The sequence below is a fragment of the Argiope bruennichi genome, chromosome 10, assembly GCF_947563725.1.
Source record: "Argiope bruennichi chromosome 10, qqArgBrue1.1, whole genome shotgun sequence".
Lineage (NCBI taxonomy): Eukaryota > Metazoa > Arthropoda > Arachnida > Araneae > Araneidae > Argiope > Argiope bruennichi.
In genome coordinates this window covers 49,684,330-49,706,782 of record NC_079160.1, presented here as the reverse complement: position 1 = coordinate 49,706,782, position 22,453 = coordinate 49,684,330, and the positions used below count along the sequence as shown (strand labels likewise).

The following is a 22,453-nucleotide window of genomic DNA, read 5'->3' as shown; positions in this document are numbered from 1 at the left end:
TAACGAGTGATTTCAGGAAGCATTTCATTATCAGAGGGGGCACGTCTTCACTTTAAACTGTGTTTATTTCGAATTTTTGAAAATGGCAGTCGTCCTTCTAGAAGATATTGACGATCCCATTGTATCCCGAATAGAAGAGAGATGTTTTATCGAACTGTTCGATACAGTGTTGATGTCAATTAACAGAAATCGTGCGACTGCTGACGAAATTTCGGCTGGCATCGAAAACATCATTGCCTATTTCAGAGAGAGGGGTCCACCAGACGCTTGTGCAGCTGCTAACTTTAGAACACTTGGAGATTCCCTGGGGTATTTTTATTGGTCATCACCCCTTTCTGCAGGCGTTACGCGAAAAAAAGCTCTGGCCGCTATTCGGAACTGTCCTGAATTTCGATCATGTTTCAATCAATCATCGTTGAAGGTGGTTAGTGTCGGAGGAGGTACAGGCAGTGATCTAGTGGGACTGTACAGTGCTCTTTATGAAGGAAGGAGCACCTTTGAAAACATGGAAATAACATTAGCAGATAGCAACAGCCAGTGGTTTCCGTACCATAAAGCCGTGGAAGCATGCCTCCATGAAGAGATTTTTGGAAAGGCTTCCGAATTAATCCAAAGCAGAAATATTAATACTTCATTTGTTTGTGCCGATTTAGGAAACTCGTTGCCTGCTAATTTGCAGCAAGAAATACGAAATGCAAACTTGGTTTGGATGAAAGGGTTGCGATCTATCCTGAGTGGTGATTATGAAAGGATTCGGGTAACTGAGGTAAATTTTACAACATCTTTTATATTTTATATAGTATTACATAAGGATTTGATAATACGTTTGTTGTTATTCGCTATTTATTTTAATATTTTTATATTTCAATAAAAAGCATTCATATATGATTCATGGAATGATGAAAATTTACAGAACTGATTTTTCAAATTTCAGTGTTTGATAAGGAATGATTTTATATAAAATTAACGAGACCAAATTTTAGTCATAAATTTAAATCCGTTTAGTTTCTATATATTTCCTGTTAGTATAGTTCCTGTATTAGTTTCTATATATTCCCTGTTAGTATGGTTTCTATATTAGTTTCTATATATTTGTTAGATGGTTCCTATATAAGTTTCTATATATTTCCTGTAATAATTTAAATTTTTCTTTATAGCATTTTATCTTTTTAATGTTTTAATTAAATAAGTTGAGAATTAATTATAAAAAGTTGCAACAAAGGACAATTCTTAATTGTGAGTAAAGAATGGTATTTTTTTTAAGAATGTTTATCGGGGAAAACAGGAATATTCACCGTCTAGTATGAAATAAGACATTTTAAAACCAATTCACATTAAATAAGTTTAGAATTGATTATAAAAATCTGCACAAAAGGACAACTCTTAATTGTAAGTAAAAATTGGTATTTTTTCAGAATGTTTTTCAGGGAAGTATGAGTATTCTCCGTTTAGTAAGCAATGAAACATTTTTAGCTGTTTTAAAGATTTATAAAATTTGTCACTATCATGTCATTTTTCCATAAGCTGTATAGTATACTGACTCAGGAGAATTCTTGAATAATAAACAGGTGTGTATTTGGATTTTACAATGAACGACATTGTTTAGATTAGATAGACTGAATTCCAGATAACAGTTCGTACATGAAATCGCGAATTCGAATATGCCGATAATGTCAGGTCTTGCAGACTGGATCAGATAATATAAACTAAGATAAGACAAGAGAAAATTTTGAGGGTTCAAGTAATCCTGCCAAAATCCTCTCATATAGATACCCGTTCTTATAATCTCCTGCCTTTAGCGGGTAACGTTTTCGATAATAGACTTACCATACGTTTCATTATCATCTTTGATGTTTGTGGTTTTTGATAACTAAACTCTTATTTTTGTCTCATCAAAATTTATTTATATATCTAGGTAATAAATTCTATACATCTAAAATAAATTCTTTATTTTTTCCTCACTGAAATCCAGAGTTAAGAACATTTTAACTTCTTTTCCCTTAATAACGGGCCTTTTTCCCCCACACCTTTCAAAATCTGATATTTACAACTTCTATTGCCTCAATTTGATGATTTAGCAAACGTCTAATTTCATTTTTCAATTAAGGGAAAAGTCCCTTTTCGAATATATAAATACCTTGAATGCATTCTAAAACTTTTTTTCCGTTTTCAATATTGCATCAGCGAATGTGTTTTGCGCTGTCTTTAAAAATGGCTTGGATATAATTAACTATAGAAAATGTTGAATGTCATTTTTTACTTGTATATATTTATTTAATCTCATAAACTAGAGATTTTTATAATATTTCTACAATATTGTTCGGTATTTTGATGACTTTACAATATTGTAAAGATATCTCGGTTATCTTTACAATATTGATTCTCGGTTATCTCGGTATATTATCAAACTTCTTATGCTACTACGATTAATTTTGCAATATCGAATCTTTCATTTCACATACAATAAAGCCCCTTTATTCTATTTTCAATTCAGTACAAATGAATGACGTTATAGTGAAATTTTAATAAACAAATTTGATTATTAGAAATTTAAATCTACTAATGCAAATTCATTTAAAAGGAGAAATGCCAGTATATTATTGTATAATGTTGAAAATAATAATTAAATTTTAAAATTTATTATAAAAGTAAGAGGAATCGTATCTTTATTTGCATATTTCTTAGGTATAGATTATATGCTTCTAATTTTATTCCATTTTTGTACATACAAGTAAATATTCAATTTTTGTTTAAAAATGTTTTTATCTTATCTAATGCGTTGATAGTCGGTGATTATTAAATACAACTTTATGAACCTAACTAATTTCACTGATTATTTTTTTACGTGCAGTTTGATCAACAGAATATGTCTGATCACCCAGTGGAGCCCACTGTATTCGTAAAGGGAAACGAAATATCTTCTCACTTTCTTTTGCCTCATCGCTTAAATTAGCATCAAATAATTCGTCTTTAATTAATTCATTAATTTTGAATGGTTCCGAAATCATGATCTCATTATCACAATTTACATACTTATAGAAATCGATCTTTTCTATCAGGAAAGTCCAATTTTTTTTCAGTTACAGAAAATACCATGTACATTAGCAGAGTGCTTAAGAAATGTTTATAAATTATTATTTGTAGTACCTTTTAAACGTAAACATACAGTTACATTGAAAGATTTGCTTTCTTATGGTGGGATCTTCTTTATCTTTCATATTCAAGAATACTCAAATCAAAACTAATCACTAAAATCTGTTCGAAACAAACAGTGATCCAGTAATAGGAAAAAAAAAATGTAATGATAAATACAAAATAAAAATAATGCTGAAACAAAATATTAGCAATAAGCTTCAAATGAAGTGAGAGTATTATGAATCAGCAGTCTGCAGCTCGTTAACCTTTGCTACAATCCAGTATAAATAAAATGTGAAGTTTGTTAATTCATAACTAATTTTTATATTCTTGATTTCCCTTAATTTTTATATTTGTCTCGAAGTTCATCATGTAGTTCTTTCTCTCTGCTAAACTTTGTATCCTTACCATGGGAACTTCTCTATACAAAAGTTAAGGAACATTCAAATTGAAACTAATAATTAAACTCGGATTAAAACACGAAGTGGTTTATTAACAGAAAAAATGCATTGTCAAATACAAAATTTGTATACAATAAAAAATGTTAAATATAATAAAATGCGATCTAATAACATTATTATCAATTGAAAATATCTCTGTCTATCTTTTATCCAACCCTTTATCATACTTAATAAATTATTCTCATTCGTCTATTCTCAATAATGTTAATAAATTTTCGTTTTATTTTTTTTCTGAATAATGTTGCTATTCACAGCTCTATACACAAGCGTTCTAAAACACTTCAGGGGATTATTTTTGATTAAATGCTAGCCTCTGTACTAAAAATAAAAATTAAAAATGCGTGCATGCACGTGTGTTTGTATGTGTGTGCGTATATTGATATACATATAATCCTACGATTTTTTAGCCGATATTAAAAAAAGCACATTTTCAATTAAATCCTCTAATTCAATTGACATCAGCAATAAATTATTTCATGATTATCACATGTTTAAAAAAAACAGGCTTAATAAAGTATCAACGTATTAAAATTCCTTATAACAGTTGTAAGATATGAACCGAGTTACTTCGTAGTGCGTAATTTATGTAGTTTTCTTATACTCGAGATAAACTGATGTAATCGACAATAAATAATAGAACTTTTTGGTAGATAGTTAAAAAGTAATAATTTAATCCTCAAGCATTAAAATCTTATCATAACACTAGAGAATCAGAAAAAAAAATGTGTATTTGAGTACAAAATTGATTATTGCATCAAGTTAAAGCTCGAAAAAATATCTTTTTAAAGATATCAATGCTTTAACCTATAAACTAAGTTTCGATTTTTAATGAACTTTTAAAAAATATTTTAACCATATTTTTACACAATATATTTTACACAAAATAAAAATAAAATATTATCTGCACGAGCACCTCAATGGAAAAAAATTAGCTTTTATCAAAGTGTTGCCATCACATTATCAGAAGTTCAAATTAAATAATAAATCAACTATTATTGCAAATTAAATATATAAAAATGTAATTTTCATCACGTGCTTGTATGAAGGGAAAAAGTTTGTAATATAATATTATCTAAAAAGTAAATGGAGGAAAAGTTTTCTATGATTTTTTACAATATCTATATTATTAATTCAATAAAGCAATTTAATTTAAGCCGAATTTTGTTTAATATATATAGGATAATCACTCTAATCAGTGCCCATCAGCTAATTTCGAGCATACATCTGCTAAAAAAATGATCAAAATGAGCTAAATAATTATATTTTATGTAACTTGAGTAAAAAAATGCTCCGATGAAATTAATTTAATTTTTTAAAAATTTTATTTACATTTAAATTTTAATTTTACCAATTTTAAATTTTTACATAGGTCCTCTGCCGTTTGAATCATATTTAACAAAATATTCTTGAGACACAAATATTTAAAATAAAAATTGTTGAACTACAATCAACTAAATAAAACTGACTAATTGATGAAATTTGAATGTCACTCTTCTATAGCAACTGGTTATTTTAGACCACTTCATCGATCGTCTCAAAGAAAATGATAATGAAAATGTTAATTGTTCTAAAAGTGATATATAAAAACTTCATAAATCGGTCAGATTTAATCGCTGAAAATAGAAACGTTTATTTATTTATTTAAAAGTTGAAGTGTCAAAACTATTTTGCATAATATGATTCCTTAGGACAAAAGGACAGCGTAAAATTTAAACTTCATAATTTTCTCATAAATAAAATAAAATTGACAAATTTATTGATTGAAATAAAGTAAAATATTTTTATTTACATCATTTAAATATTTTGTATGTAAAACAAAAAACTTAATTCTACGATCAATCAGAGAAATTTGTATTGAATAATTCTTTAAAATACTATATAAATTACAAAAATGATTCTGCAGTGAACTTTAATGCCGAACGGCTCTGTTTTCCATTTTCATATTTAAAAAAAAGATGCGGTTGGTTTCAGTAAAAACAGTTTTTTTATTAATTGCAGTTTAACATTTCCACCTTAATTTAAAGTTTCAATTTTATGAATGTTGACAGAAAATTAAAGAGAGTGATACGCAGTACAATGAACAGAACTGTTTGAGGTCTACATAATAGTATGATTGAATTATATAACTATCAAATTCTGAAGTTTAAAAATATTTTGCAGAAAAAGCTATTAAGAGACCAAGTTACATGAAATATTTAAATGAACATTTTAGTGATCATTAATACTGGCGAATCGGCTAGTCGCCAAAGATGGCTAGTTATGTATAAATTTAATTTATTTAATTGTTATAAAGATTAGAACAAGATTATCAACATGATTCACGGACGAAATTTTAGAGAAGAACCACAATATTTAACCCAAATAGATATATACAAAGCTAATATCCTCCAATTAAATAAAGGTTTCTAACAGATCTGGTAAAAGCTAGCAGTGTGCTAATGTGTTTATTCTATAGATTGGGACTTAAAACAATATTTAAAGACAGTTTTTTTAATTGTTAGAAGAAGAATGATCAAATTTTAAGATCGAAGGAGCTACTTTTGAATGCAAAAAGCCATTTTGAATTGAAATCGCTATTTGCCCGGTTGATGTATAAAATTATGATGTGCGATGATGTAAGATGTATAAAATTAAGCACACAACTTAAATTGTATTAATGCAGTTAATTTACATACTAGGGTGGTGAAAGCTTTTAAACCAGTTAACAGCTACGCTGCATGAGCAATTGCTTTTATATCGTGGGCATGTTACTGAGCTGCGAACCACAAGGTCCAAGGTTCTATCCTCGCTCATAACAATTCGCCACCTTAGTGACCTCGGACGATGAACCTTCAACCTTCGTACAGCTGTTGTGGAGCCATCTACCCGCAACCAAAGTCGTCAAACTCACTTGACGCAGAAACAGCAACCACTCACCCACACACGCTCGCCATAAGGCTTGGCACTCTCAATTGGGTACATGCGCATTAGAATCAACAGCCAATACATCACCACTCAACAGCCATATCGTTCGTCTCACCTCTGACTCACTGAAGGGAGAGTATGTGGTGAAAACTTATAAACCAGTTAACAGCTACGCTGCACGATCAATTGCTTTTGTATCGTGGGCATGTAACTGGGCTGCGAACGACAAGGTCCCAGGTTCTATCCTCGCTCATACCAATCCGCCACACTAGTATCAGATACTCTTAGCTAATAACATAATCAGAATGAATGTACACAGTTTAAAATAATATAACGTAATATTCTAGAGCATCTTCCTATAAATGTAAAGAATATTCAATGATTCCAATTAAAAGCAATAAATAAACTGGAATTTTTGATATCGTCAACTTTGGAATTTGAATTCAAGAATGTTCATTCTGCTTTGTGACAAGATTTTGCCATAATTCACATAATTTGTTTTTCCTCTTTTCCAGAATGTCATCTCTTCAATGACTCCAGGAAGCTTGTTCGTGGTCTTGGATCCTTTATTTTATGATGATTTTGATATATTCAGAAACAAGTTACAGAGAATTTTTAGCACAAACGTGGGTCATAAGTACGAACTGTATCTGTTTCCGGAGCGGTTCCGATTCAGATTTGCTACTAGCACAAATCAGGAAATTATAATATTTAAAAGAATATGAAATAAGTTTTTTTTTCTTTCAAATTATCAGACTAATAAAATTAGACGAACATTTTTTCTTCATTTTTACTTTTATTTAGAAATTATTATGTAATTTTATTGCACTTATAAAGTTCTGTAATTTTCTTAATTTGCTAATGTTTTACAAAAAACATAAAAAAAATTTAAATGGCTGAAAAATTTTTGTATTATTTATCTAAAATAATATTATTGGAAATTAAATTTCATATATTCAATGATCCTGAAGAAAAAGCTTTTCATTTATTTTTATAACAGATATATACAGAAATGTTAAACTGCAAACTTTTTACTATGTTAAATACTACTCTTAAATAATTAGACTATGACACTACTTTTTGAAAATATGTAATATAATCATTTTCAATATTTTTTTTATTTGAAAGGGAAAACACTCTACAAAAAATATCCACCATATTTAAGTTAGGTAAGAAAATTTTTAAAAACTATTCCTCACTTCATTACGCTTCTAAGTTTAAAAGAGTGTCAACCAATTGCCCAACTATATAATGATATGAATGACATTAAGTACATGGATTTTATCATTATCAATGCCTTTTCAATATAAAATTAAGAAAGGAGTTTTTAAAACTCTACAAAACACTCAAAATAACAATTTAATATATTAATGTCTTATATACAGTTATTTCAGAGTAAAGTAATTAAACATTTCAATAATTTAAAGAAAGAAAATACAATAAATAATGTCGTAAATAGAATTGAGGTTCGTTGCTTTAGAATTCGAAAATAAATTATTTTTACTCAAATGCATTGAAGCAGAAACATTAAACATTAAATTCAACATTTGCTTTTATTGAGCCTTTCAATTCATTTGTTAATTTTTTTGCTGGAAGAGCCATTGAAATTTAAGCTTATCATTAACAACCTTCATAAAAGCCAAAATGTTTTGTTAATTTTCGAACACGTTTAAAAAAACAAAAGATTTGAATTTGCCACCATTTATGAAGTAAAGTGTGGCAAACCTATTAATAAATCATTTGACAGCTGATAGTTTAGGGTTAGTAAAAATGGAGTGTTACACGATAGAAAAACGTGTTTTCCTTATTGAACAATATTTCAAAAATAACGAAAGTCTGGCGGCCACAGTTCAAAAAGTTTCAGAATCGGCCCCCTAGATCGTGTGATTTAACACCATTGGATTTCTTTTCATGAGGTTATAAGGTAAAGATCTATGCTGTCATTGAAGAAGGAAATTCAACGCTGCATCAGCGAAATTCAGCCACATTTAGGCAAAATGGTCGTGGGAAAATTTCGATAATACTGCGCATACATGTTAGCAAAGCCGTGGAGGTTATTTCCCGTATGTGTTATTCCATATATAACTCTACCATGTAAACTTTACGATTTAATAAAAATATAACAATTTAAATGAAAATCTGTGTTTTTTATTTAATTCAAATCTTGCATTAACACGTTGTTCTATCTTGTAACGCTCCATTTTTATTAACACTAAACTATCACCTGTCAAATTTTTTATTTTAATAGAGTTGTCAGCCCTTTATTGAACGAAAGGTAACAAATTCAAATCTTGCGTTAATTTTGGGATACCTTACCATTTACCAATAATTAATAAAACTTAAAAATGTAAATTCATTATTAACCCTTTCAGTCGCGGTGGTCACAAAAGAGAATACAAAAATATTCTTAGAAAAACTGTACACATTGAAAACCCGAAAAATTTATGAAAAATTAAATCTCGTCTTTTTTCAGAAATATAGAGAGAAGTACGATCGAATATGGTTTCCAATATTAGATTGATTTTATATTTAAAATGCCACAAATTTTTCATTATAATAAGGGGATATTTCAAATTTCTTAAAGATTTTAATTTTAATAAAATCAATTGATCCTATTTCACCAATATCCTTGAAATATAATTAATATCTTTGTATAAAACTTAACTCATTCTGAACTTATCTAAATGATTGTCTTAAAAATGTTCTCATATAGGCGCACTATCACAGCTCAGCAACTTCTCTAACATCTGCGTGTAAATTCATGCAGAAAACATGCAACATTTCTTTATACGCGAAGCAAATAAACATTGCTACCTGCTTCTAGCAATTTCCTTCAAAATAATGAAAAATCCCCAATTTTCATATTTTTACTTGATATCTTAAATTTTAATAATTTAAATATAATAAATGATTACATTTTTTTGCTTATTTAAGTTTTTAGTTAAAATTTTATTGAATGGAGTTAATTTTATTTTTCCTAATCAACACAAATCACATTTGATCCATGTATCTAATAAAAGAATTTTTATTAATTTGTGTATTTTTATTATTTTAAATGATTTACATTTCTTATCATGGATATAAAATTATTTATGAGTCAAGGTACTCATAATTATCGCCACCATCATAAGAAATTATCGAAATAATCTCTGTAGATTTTCTAACGAATCAATTGTTCTAAATTGGCTGTTAGAACATTGTCCCGTAAAGAGGGCACCCACTTCCCCTTTTTGGAGAGTGATTAATTGAATTTTTTAATATTAAAATTTATATTTAGTACTACAGTAAAAGTAGTAAATTTATACGTAGTAATACTTTAGTACTTAGTAAATTTATATTTAGTATTACAGGAAATAAACGCTTGCTCCACTTATTTGTGACAAACCCTGTATACATGTTTACAACGCTGACATAAGAAAACGGGAAAAAAATGCTTGAAAAATTTTAAATAATTAAAAAGGAAGGGGATACACACATACACTATCAGGCTAGTGATTAAGCTTTGCATTAATTACTTGGGTTTCAATGTGGTATAATCCTTATAAATTTACTATTTTAGAAGGACAATCTAAACAAATATAGGTTTATTTTTTTCGGATACAAAGTAAAAATATTATTTTAATTTTATGAATATTTTTTTACAAGAATATTTAAACAATGCTAAATTGCTCTTAAATATATATATATAAAAAATTCGTATTAGATCTGCGATTTGTGATAAAAAAAACTTTACATGATGGATTAGGTTTAATTATCTTTCCGATAATTAGCATAAAAAACTATAAGAACGACTAATTATTTTTAAGGCAATTTTTTCGTTTGCTGACTTGTATTATTAGACACGATACAAAAAAAAAAGGAAAAAAAATTGTATATGACAGAAGCCTAAAAATTGAGATACTTAAATAAAATGAAGCAAAAGAGAAAAAAAAACATTTTCAGAATTTTGAGAAAAACGTTAATTAAAAAGTTTTTTTCGCCTTACTTATTTAAGATATTTATATCCTTATTTTTATTTTCTTTCTTTTTTCTTAACAATAACAATTTAAACGAGAATTCTGAAGAATTCCATCCTTATTTTTGTCATTTAAATACAATAAAAAGAGTATAACATTTTGCGATTTTGCTTAATATGTTGCTGACCAATGTGAAAGAAGAGCAGAATTTCATTTTTTTTTTCACAAACTGGAGTGAATCTGTGCTTATCGCTTTACGATTAATTAGATTGATAATTTATTTTATCCATTTAAAGAATAAAATAATTTCTGATAGTTACGGTGCCATTCTTAAATAATTTTTACATTTTCGACTAATGTTTTTAGATGATACATCATATATTTACATAAGATGATATATCATATATATTAAAAATTTAACTAAATGAACTATTTTTTAAGTTTTTTAGAACATCTAAAATACATGGTGGTTATAATTAAAGTTCCACTTTGAAATAGTCATAATAGGGAAAACTACTAATGTTATCAAACTTCGCAATAATTTAAAGGTGGTCATAGAAATTTCTTTTCCACCAAAAAAAAAAGTTCAAACACTCACCATCAGGGGTTAGATGGCGCAGTATGCAATATTGATAAGCAAAATAGAACATGAAGACATTCGTTTAAGATGTGTTTAATCGTTTCAAAAGCGTGTTACAAAACATGTTCAATGTGGCGTCCGCCACTTTCTGAAAGCAAGTTAACTCTTGAAAGGGCCATTTTTTTCTAGTCATATTATGTTAAAATATTTTTAGGCTTGAAATTAGAATAAGAAAAGGGGATTCATTTAGCTTATTAGATAAATTTAATTTGATTAATTAATTAAATTGGTTAATTAATAATTAAGTATCAAACCAAGACACATCATTTTGTGTAAAATAAAGAACTAAAGCATCTAAGTTTCTGTCTTTCTAAAAAAATTTGTCAGAACTTATGCCAACCTACATAAATTCATACAAAGATTGATAAATTTGGTGGGAAGCATACTTCCCACGGCCCTAGAAAGGGTTAAATCGCATTACTGCATTCTCAACAGAAACTCTTGAGGAGGAATGTTACGCACATGTAGGTGTACCGCATCTTTCAGTACCGCCAAATTGTTTAGATTTTCATCATAAACAGAGCTTTTGAGATAACACATATTGAACATGCTTTGTAACACGTTTCAGAAAAGATTAAACACGTTTTAAACCGGTGTCTTCATGTCCTATTTTGCTTAAAAATAATGCATACAGAGCCAATTTCCCCCTGGTGGTGAGTTTCTGAACCTTTTTTTTTTGGCAGAAAAGAATTTCCCATGAGCTTCTTTAATTTATTACCAAGTTTGATAACATTTGGTCCAGTAGATTTCCTTTTATGACCATTTCTAAGTGGAACTTTAATAATAATCACCCTGTATGTTGAAAATGTAGAAATTCAAAGTCATTCTATCTTTTCGTATTAAAACAATCCTATATGGTATTTCTATCGTCAACATCCCGTTTTCTGGTATAATACAAATCTTACAACTTGGATATATCCTTAGATAAGAGTTTCTACGACTTCATTCCAATAGCATACTCACTTTGTTAGTCACAAGATATGCATATTTCTCATTATTCATAAAAAGATACATTTTCAAATATTTACAGACAACTTCTCAGTCAATGCAAGAGATAAAACTCAGTAAATTTGCATCAGATAAGAATTTGGTGAAAAAAATGTATCATACACATATGTCCTTTTAAGTAAGTTTAAAAGAGAACCAGTTATAAACGTGGCGATGCGCAAGAGAACAAGAAAAAAGGGTCGTGGAATAGTATCAGTTTTTATAGCTTTTTAATTTCAGAGTTCCTCAAATGAGAACTGTGTGTTACGTAGCGCAATTAAGAAACCCGTCACTTGCGCATTATTAACCATATGTCATAAAAATAGTTATGAACTATTCTTTAGTGCGTGATCTTTGGCGACTATTTGGTATTTAATCACTAAGATGTGATTAATACACACATACCAGAATAACGAATAAATGGATTCTTTTTTGATTGAATAAAACAAAATGAAAAAAGAATTATAGTCACAAATTCACATATCAAATTTCTTTTACTTAAGTCATTGCGTTTTTTTTACAAACGGAATTTACATGCCTGTGAAAGTACAGATATAGATAGTTAACCCTTTGATAGGTATAATAACGATCTACCTTTAGATGGTAAATCCGTGAACGAACAGTTGTCCCTCGAACACTTTGCGTTTTATAATTAATGTGTTATTTGTATTTAGAAAGCCGGACAGACAAACATCCTCAATTGGATTTCATTAGAAATTCGATAAAAATCTACAAAACTCATTGTAAAGACTATATTCGAAATTTCATTCGACCAACTCAAAGCGTTTATAAATTATAGTGTTCATAGACAGACAGACATAATTCCAAAAATGTGTGTGTGTGTTTTTGGATTGTGGGAAGTTAAGCGTGCAGATTCATAAAATTCTCGAATTCGAAATTTGTGATGATTTTAATATGCTTTTTCTTTGAATACTTTATATAAGAAAAAGTAGGATGTAATAATGAAACAAGTAATTAAAATTCTGCTCTGATATGTATAATATGTTTTCAGATTCATTTTTAAAACAAAATTTCAATAAAGATTCAATAAACGATTTGGAAAACAACTGATTAAAAGCTTTCTATTTTTAATATCATCATTGATCTTTTGAGTAAGAGAGTTTCAATTACAAATAATTAAACCAAATTATTTAAACACGTATAGTCAGAAAAAAATTAAATCCACTATCGCAATTAATACATTTTAAAGATACCATTTTTATTTTTATTAATATTCATTAATATTTTTATTAAGACGCCAATATCTTTCCTTTAAGATTAAAAAAACTTTAATTCATCATTTAATTAATATTTCTGAAAGTTTAAGCGAAAAGAATTTAAACTATAAATTATTATATAACTTTAATAATTCTTATTAGCTTCATTTATTTTATTATTATCCCCAAAAGATTATACATTGCACTAAAGTGGTTTAATTAGAATGTAAACCTCACTAAAAATATTTAAACATTGTTTTCCTAAAAAAATATTAGCCTTGAAAAATTTGACAAAAATATTATAAAATATGGCAGAACAAACGGTTTATAAAAACTAAAAATACACAGAAAAAGTTTTATTTGCCCTTACAATTACAATAATTATCTCTTTCCTTTTTAATCCGTTTCAAGAAAATTAATTCGATAATCTTTCCATAGAGTATCAAATGCTGAGGAAATTTATCTCTTTGTTGTTCCGCTGTTGCCACTTTACTACTTGAAAAAGAAAAATTCCCGTGAACCCGCAGATTTAATTTAAACCGCAACAAGGGAAACACCCATTAATTATATTTAACGAATGACCGAACACCGACGGAGAAAGGGCAAAATGCAAATAACAGTTGAAGGACTTCTAAACCAACATTTTCTCCTGCTAATATATTCTTTGTTTAAAATTCTTTGTAAAATGTTCTTTCAGAACAATAAACTAATTATTCGGAATTTTATCGTCTGGAACTAAAGGAAAGGTGCAGGTGGTTCATCATCCAATGCTGTTGAAGCACCAAACTCGGACCGTGATTTTATTTTTATCTTATTCTTTGGAGGCTAGTCAATTTTAAAAACGATTATTGCAGCACAATGTATCTCTCAGATTTAAGTGCAATCTTTTACTAATTATCGTTTGTTAAAATAAAATTTTCACAATAAATGTAATAAAAAAATACGCAACTTGGAATGAAGGATATAGATTTCTCTTGATTATTCATAGAATATTTTGTGGAATAATTGATTTTGAGTACCGAATTGAATAGATCAGTACTTTATAAAATGTTTCAAATTTCCGTTTCAGCTAATATTTTTGAAAACTTCATTCAATTTCCCTGTATTAAAATGTTTAAAAAGTGCAATTAATAAATGGGTTTTTTTTCTGCATTTGCATTTGCAAAAGAACATAAACTTTTATAAAAATTGAATCAACAAAATTATGAATAAGAAAAGAAAAAAAAGTGAGAATTGTATCCTGAAAACTTTCTCGCATTTTTTCTAATAAAGGTGTTATTCCAGAGAACACCATAGCCTTGGCGTACATTTGACGAGTACATTGGCGAGTATTTTGGAATGCAGTTAAAAATACGAAAAGCAAGTTTGTGGTTTAGACGCGTTTTCCCCAGCTGATTGAAATAAAAATTTGACATCACATTTTATTACATTACATATTACATTTGACATTTTTAACATTATATTTGACATTACATTGAAATAAAAATTTGACATTAAAATTACATTTGTTGTCACAAAATCACATATCAAATATGATATATTTTAATCATTGTGTTTATGAATTTCTATATATTCTCTTACATGTGCTTTTACATATTTTTAAAATTACAGACCGACAGACATCAACTCGTAGCAAAATTTGACAATCTACTATAGATGTGAATTCTGTTCCTCAATTTATCTATCTAGCTCTCTTCGTTTCGCTATTATCATGTTAAATTATATTCGAATAACGGACAGATAGATTTCTTCAGAGCGGAATTTGCTCAAAAATTGATATAAATCTACAAATACCTACCATATATCAAATTTAATAAGTCTAGTTCAAAGAGTTTTTGAGTTATCGTTGTCACAGACAGGGAAGTAGACAATTTCCAAACATGTGTTTGAACTCAGGAAGTCTAAAACATGAAGATTTGTCAAAATCTCGAGTTCAAATTTTTTGAAGATTGCTATACTATGTATATTTTTTCATACACTACGTAGTTGAAAATAAAAAAATAAATAAATAAAATTGTCGTAGTGCTTCAGTTGTGATTAACTAGCCTAGATTTTATGATTTCTATTTAGAGCAAACATGACTGTTATAAGAATAATTATTCATTATTTCTTCTTTTGGAATACGTTCTGAAAATGAAAGTATAAAGGGATTCTGAACTTTCAAATGGAAAAAATGGTAATTTATTTACAGTAAAGTGATATGTAATAGTAAATATAAATAACAAAAAATAAGTAATATTATAATTAGTATTATATATTATTAATATTTTACAGTGCAGTAAAATATTTGTTTCAATAATTTAAAATTCAATTTAACAAATATTGAAATAAAAACATTGATAAGGATCAGTACAAAAAATGAGTGAACATATTTTTAATTTTATATCATTCAGAACACAAACATTTTTTTTTCCTAAATGGGTTTTCGTATAATGAAATCACTAGTTTTCTATTTTTTTTTCTGTCCGAGTTTCTTAGAAGAATATTTGGATGAAACGTTGACATCGAACGATAAAAAGTTTTGCTTCAAAGTTAGGACATAGCCTATGCATATCACATAAGCAAAACAGATGTTCCCAAGCATTTTGGGCGCCATACTGTCTTATGCATACAATATCTTTGGAAGCACATCCGAGCAAAATATAAGGAACATTTCAGCTTGGAAATAGGCCGAACATGATTTCGAATTTTTGAATGAAGCACCAGTTTGATCAATTCTACTCAACTTATTGGAAAACTTGATGATGTCAGTTTTCGTCCATGAGGTAGAATTTTTTTTCGTCCATGAGGTAGAATTTTTATCCTTTACAACATTTTAAGGATTGTGCATTTCAGCAAGAAGCAAAACGAATGTTCTGCAGTTGACAGAATTTACTTCTTTTCAGTCTTAAAAGAATCATAAAATCGTTCTTGACACATTTTACTCGAGCGAATCTAAAGAAATAAAACTTACTGAATCCATTTTAAAGTTAGCTTTTAAGACGATTTTTAGCGATATGGTATAAAGAAGATTAGAAAAGGTCAGTAAAAATTTATGGCAAACGAATTTTTTGCATCGATTTCCGTTGTTGGATATTACAAAAACATAAAATCATAAACGAGAAAAACAATCTTAAAACAGTCCCAGGTGTTTAAGAGACATCAAGAAAAATATGTGTAGCATGAAATAAATGGATATAAACTTGGTGAAGACGTTTTACGATCTGGTATTTAAATTTCGCAGTACTTGTTGTGATGCGATAAGAACTGAGTTATAAAAGAACTGTTTTTGAAACAATTTATTTATAAAAGAAAGCAATTATTTTTTTAAATCTAATAAATAAAGCTTTGATTGACCGTCATTGAATTAATATAAGAAATGGAAACTTCAGTTTCATATTGCATAATAAGTATTACATTTTTTCATTAGTAAAAAAAAAAAATCTAAAAATAATTAAAGCTAAAATTAAAACCAATCAAGTAAACATATTAAAAGAAATGCAATCATTAGAAAAAAAATTTCTAGTAAAAAAATATTGAGATTAGACAGCGTAAAAGCTACAATTTTTAAACAACAAATGGCTACATACAGATTATTCCAAATAGAAAAAAAAATTGAAAATTATAACGAATAAATAAATAGAAATAGAAAAGATGGACGAAACCGATCAGAGCATTTTTATCATGATTAGAGATTCAAATTGCTCTACGAGGGCCTGACTATCATCTAAAAATTAACAGCTCATCATCTAAGGTTTTAATTGAGGTTTAATTGAAGCTCAAAATTGAGGTTTTTCAAAAACAAGAAAAATATATTTATATAATACAAAATAAACAAAGGAAGAATAAAAACAAAATCACAAAAATTAAAAGATTTGAACAACAAAAATTGAAACACTACAATTAGCTTTAATTAAATATAGAAACAGTAAAATGGCAATATTTGAGAATTTTCAAATATCGACTTACAATATATAAAACGTAATTTAATAATTTTTATCAAATAATTTAAAATAATAATCCCCTTAAAACAAGAATAAAAGCATTATTATACTGGTTTTGAAGAATTAAATTTAAAAGACACTTTTTATCTTTTCATTAGATTCACTCACTCTATTCATATCTAATAGAAATGATTAAAAAGGTAAGTAAATTTTACGTGTATGTGATGAACAAATTTGAAAATATAAAGAAACAAAAATAACTCTAAAGAACATTTTACAAATAAACGCACGTTTTCAAAAAAAATTTTATTTTGTTGACAGAAAGCTCAGAATCATCACTCTCAGAAAATTATCGTTTGCTTTCAGTAAAATTATTTTATTTGTATGAAAGATAAATGTATATTTTGAATAAAACTTTTGTTTTGAGGAAATGATAACTTTAAGAAATATTAGAAATTTCTCAATTTCAGGGAAATCATTTAATTGTTTATTTTAAATAATTTCTCATTTAATTAAAAAAGCCTTATTTTTTCATTTATTTTTTTGAACATTCATTTTTATGAAAGATATAAAAATGCTGACTTTTTTTTTATAAAGAGGCAGTTTAAAACGATTAAATTAAAATTATCAATTCATTACAATGGAATGATTAGTATTACCAATTGCTTTACAAATTCTAAATCTGAATCACTGCAGGACATCTATTAATTTACAACTTTGCTTTCTGTGAATTAGAAATTCATGAAATGTTTTGATTGTCATTCACACCAAAAAATAATTTAAATTTTTATTTAATTTTATAAAGTTCTTGGATATAAAATAAACGTTCTGAATCTACTGTTCAGCAAAATATTAAGAGTTTATTACGTCACATCTCAAATTACTACAATTTCTGTTGATAAATTTCGGTAAGTAAGCTGAAGCAGTTCATTTAATATAAAATATACTTCAATTATAGAGTCAGGTTTGAAAGCATAATTTATTAAAATATATGAAATAAGTAAAATGCAATTTTCAACTGTCCACTCAGTTAAAAAATTATAAATATTGTTGCTGTACCGTGCATGAAATGTTAATAGAAAATAAATATTTAACATCATTTTTTTCATATTAATTTAACTCTTTTTAGAGACAGAATATTTTCAGTAACCGATATAGACAATTTTAGCTATTTTATTTAAACCGAGATGCCTTTGGCGACCAGCTGCTACCTTGGGGATATTGGTTTTATTTAATCTAAAAAAATTCCTGTATATATGACTTCATGTCGATGATTCTGTCAAATTGTTAGAATGTTCTGTTTATTTACTACATGAAATTTTCCTGATGGAAACTAGTCTCTTAATATCATATTAAAAAGGCAATTTTCTGGTTAATCTCTCTTGAAACATTCGCTGTATTGTAACTTCACTTTTTATTAGTTTTGTAAACTACACAGATATTAAACCGAATCTCTATTCCTTAGCTTTCAACCATGGAAGACAATCATGCGATTAAATATTTATGAAACAAAGAAAACAGTTTGAATTTCAGAGCAACAATGTGGCAATCTATTACTGACCTGCACGGTATTTTGTGACTACAACTGCAGTTTTGTGTCAAATTTTGATTTCAATCGCTTGAGAAAAACGCGTCTAAAAGTCAAATTTTATTTTTGAATATTATTAACACATGATAAGGATTAATCGCCAAATAACTCGCCAAGGATGAAGCGATGGATTCTGTAAAAATGCTACATTCACTCCAAAAGTTAATATTTTGTAACTATTATACACTAGTGCCATGTAAGGTGTTCTCATGCAGTGCAAGTTTATTAGAAAGTATACGAGAAAGTCTTGCGGAGACCACACTCATTGCTTTATTTTATTAATTTGGCAGATAAGAATTTTTTTTTTATTATGGTTCCAACCACCGGGGGGCACCTCGAAATTAGGATGAGATGCTTCCGGTATGGTGGTTGGATCTCGCCACCTGGTGGGTACATAAATAGGTGAGGGATCTGGCGCCACCCATCGATGGCGAGACAAACTTCCTTTGGGAAGGGTTGTACCGTGGCCGGTTATGACCCTTAGGACTCAGCCACAGTTCCTGCCATTGTTGCTATTGAGGCGGTCCGGTCCTTCAATGTTATTTATCCGTAAGCTTTTGGGTGGGTCGGAGAGTCAGAGATATGACTTATGGGGTTCTATACGACCTGGTATCCACTTTTGTACACAGTTATACTGAGGTAGTTTTATAAATATTCTAAAAACCAAATGAATGCATTGAAATAATCAGGAACTTTATTAATTATATTACAGTGTTAATATTATCTTAATATTTTATAATTCATGGAATTTATATTATTTATCGACCTGCTTGCAGTACAACTCTCATCCTAGCAGCCATAGGGAGTTTACCTAGTCTGCCTGGTTGGAAATGTAGTAATGATAAAATACGAGTATTTTCTAGAGTGCAAATACTATTCAATATAAAAATACGTAAAAGTAAACCACTATAAACTATTTTATTTAAAGAAGAAATAAAAAAGACGAAGAGGCTGTGGATCACAATTACGAGATCCGTCCCAAAATAGCACAAGTATTGATTTAAAAACGGACGCTAATGCAACTGACAAAACTAAAACAAACAAAACTTAAAGAGAATTACAAGAATTTATTTCGATCTTTAACCATACAATTTCTCGAACCTCTTTTTCTATTTTACTAGATATAAGAAGAATGGTTTAATGTTATGTTTGCAGCGAAAAAACTTTTCACAATTTTTGAAGTAGTCGCAAATTGAAAATTCATAAGATGAAAATAGTGTTCATATTCAGAATTCAAGTGTATAGCGTTATTTTTTTTATTTTGTTCTTCAATATTTTGATCTTCTTTCTATTCGCAGTGTTGTTTTACGAAAAGAAAATTTCTGAACGCATCAATAATTTTCAGAAAATTTTAATAAACGTCAAACAATCTATGAATAATACTAAAAATGATGAACATCATTTTATGACTAAAAGAAAAGATGATTGCAGAAAATTTTCGCTATCGTAGTTCTTCAGTGTTTTCTTTAAAGTAAATTTTTGTCTCTTCCCTTTTTTCAACTTAAACTCTGGCTTTTTTGCCTTGTTTTTATTTTAACCTTTTAAAGGGCCATTTTTTTTCTAGTCATAATGTGCTAAAATATTTTTAGGCTTGAAATTAGAATAAGAAAAGGGATTCATTTAGCTTATTAGATAAATTTAATTTGATTAATTAATGAATTTGGTTAATTAACAATTAAGTGACAAACCAAGACACATCATATTGTGTGAGATAAAGAAAAAAAAAGTGTTTCTAAAAAAGTTTGTCATACTTATGCCAACCTACATAATTTCATAGAAAGATTGATAAATTTGGTGGGAAGCATACTTCCCACGGCTTAAAAAGGGTTAAACTAGTCGCCTCAGACGACCAACTGATTCGCCGGAAATGTTGATTACATATGATTTTAAATAAATAATTTAGATATAACCTAACGTCTATGATTCTGACAAATTGTTTCATATTTGTATTTTAATAAAAGTCATATTTTATAAATGAATATTTTAATACATGTCAAACAATATATGAATTTAAAAATGATAAATATTTTATGACTAAAATAAAAGAAGATGATTGCGGAAAATTTCTACTATCGTAGTTTTTCAGTGTTTCCTTTAAAGAAAATTGTACTTTTCCTTTCTTATACTCTGGTTCCCTTTTTTTGCCATTGCTTTTATTTTAAACTAGACGTCTCAGATAACGAAACAGTTCGCCGGAAATGTTGGTTATATTTGAATTCAGATAAATAGTTTAGATATAACTTCACGTCCATGATTGTGCCAAATTATTTGATATTAAAGGTGTTATTTTAAATGCACTATTTAACTTTTATTTATTTTGTAAAGGAACTTTTCTAAAGGAGACAATTCCCATCTAAATATACATATAATCCATCTTCTAAATTTAGTGATACTGTAACTTCACTTTTTGTCTTGCAAAGTACATAGATATCAAACAGAATCCTTCTTCTTTAGCTTCAACAATAGACGAAATATTTAATGAAACGATGAAAATAATTTGAATTTGATGGAACAATGTGATGTATTATTAAAAATTAGAAAAAAACTACTTTTTAAAAAACTGTTCAAAATTTAGGAAAATTGATATTATTAATAAGACATTTTTTTAAATTTTGAAATGGTGCAAAATTCATTTTTGTGTAATAACATTTTCGGTAGTTATCGCCAAAAAATGATAACATTTCGCTTAATTTTTAATTAAAATTGGTGTTAAATTTTTTTTTTAATTTGATCCGAGGTCCATATTTTTATTCTCCAACGTATGCATGCGCCATGTTTAGTCGCTCTAAGCTAAGTGATCTAACTTGTACAGCGCCAACACGCACATACTTTCATCTTTATTATTAGCAGAAACAGAAAAAATATAATCCATTTATCGCTTAAATAGGAATAAATAACTGATAATTTATTTTCATTACAAAAAATTAAGCATAAAACTTTAGTTTATTAATCTTGGCAGAAAAAAAATAATTTCATTCAATATTCAGAATATAAAATCAAATGAAGTACGAGGATATGATTTACTGAAAGAACAATTTTTTCCAACAAAATATTATATATATATATATATATATATATATATATATATATATATATATAATACTAGCCGCGTTTGGCGACCAGTCGGTTCGCCAATCTTAATGCTCGTGAAAATTTTAATATTTAAATATTTTATGCAATTCCTACTTTAATAGCTTCTTCATCAAGATGTTTTAAAACTTCAAATTTTGATAATCATATAATTCACTCATAATATTATAAAGGCTTTCAGTCATCACGTAATATGTATATCTCTAATTTTGTGTTAGCTCCCGTAGAATTTATGCTTTAAATTAAAGTGGAAATGATTAATCTGCAATTAATATAATGCATTTTTTTACTGAAACAAAGCATTTTTTTAATAATATAATTTGGTAGCTGAACATTTAAACCTTATGGGCGCTAAAGAATATATTCCTTAATTTATGTAATATCTCAAGAATTTGTCAACAAAATTTTCCCAGATCATCATGAACAGGTCGATTAATTATCAATGTTTGATTTTAAATGCATCAAACACTAAGAAAATAAACGGAATTGTTTAAAATAATCGATCAAAAGCAGGTTAACAAAACTACTTAAAACAACGATGTACTTAAAACT

At 27.8% G+C, this 22,453-nt stretch overlaps 2 protein-coding genes across 3 annotated transcripts in view; one reads left to right on the top strand and one right to left on the bottom strand.

The window, feature by feature from the left end:
* The window catches only part of LOC129988833 (corticotropin-releasing factor receptor 1-like), a 241,572-nt gene that overhangs the window by 101,017 nt on the left and 118,102 nt on the right, over window positions 1-22,453 (bottom strand). The gene's annotated exons all lie outside the window — the stretch shown is intronic.
* LOC129988835 (uncharacterized) lies at window positions 83-8,638 on the top strand. Its single transcript, XM_056097109.1, has 2 exons — window positions 83-766; window positions 7,016-8,638. Exons 1-2 carry the CDS (start codon window positions 83-85, stop codon window positions 7,223-7,225), a joined length of 894 nt encoding a protein of 297 aa, XP_055953084.1. The 3' UTR covers window positions 7,226-8,638.

Excerpts from the sequence above, each read along its gene's own strand:
- LOC129988835 (XM_056097109.1), top strand. The coding sequence starts at position 83 with ATGGCAGTCGTCCTTCTAGAAGATATTGACGATCCCATTGTATCCCGA. Across the intron at positions 767-7,015 it reads AAAGGATTCGGGTAACTGAG|AATGTCATCTCTTCAATGAC; the intron begins GTAAATTTTACA and ends CCTCTTTTCCAG.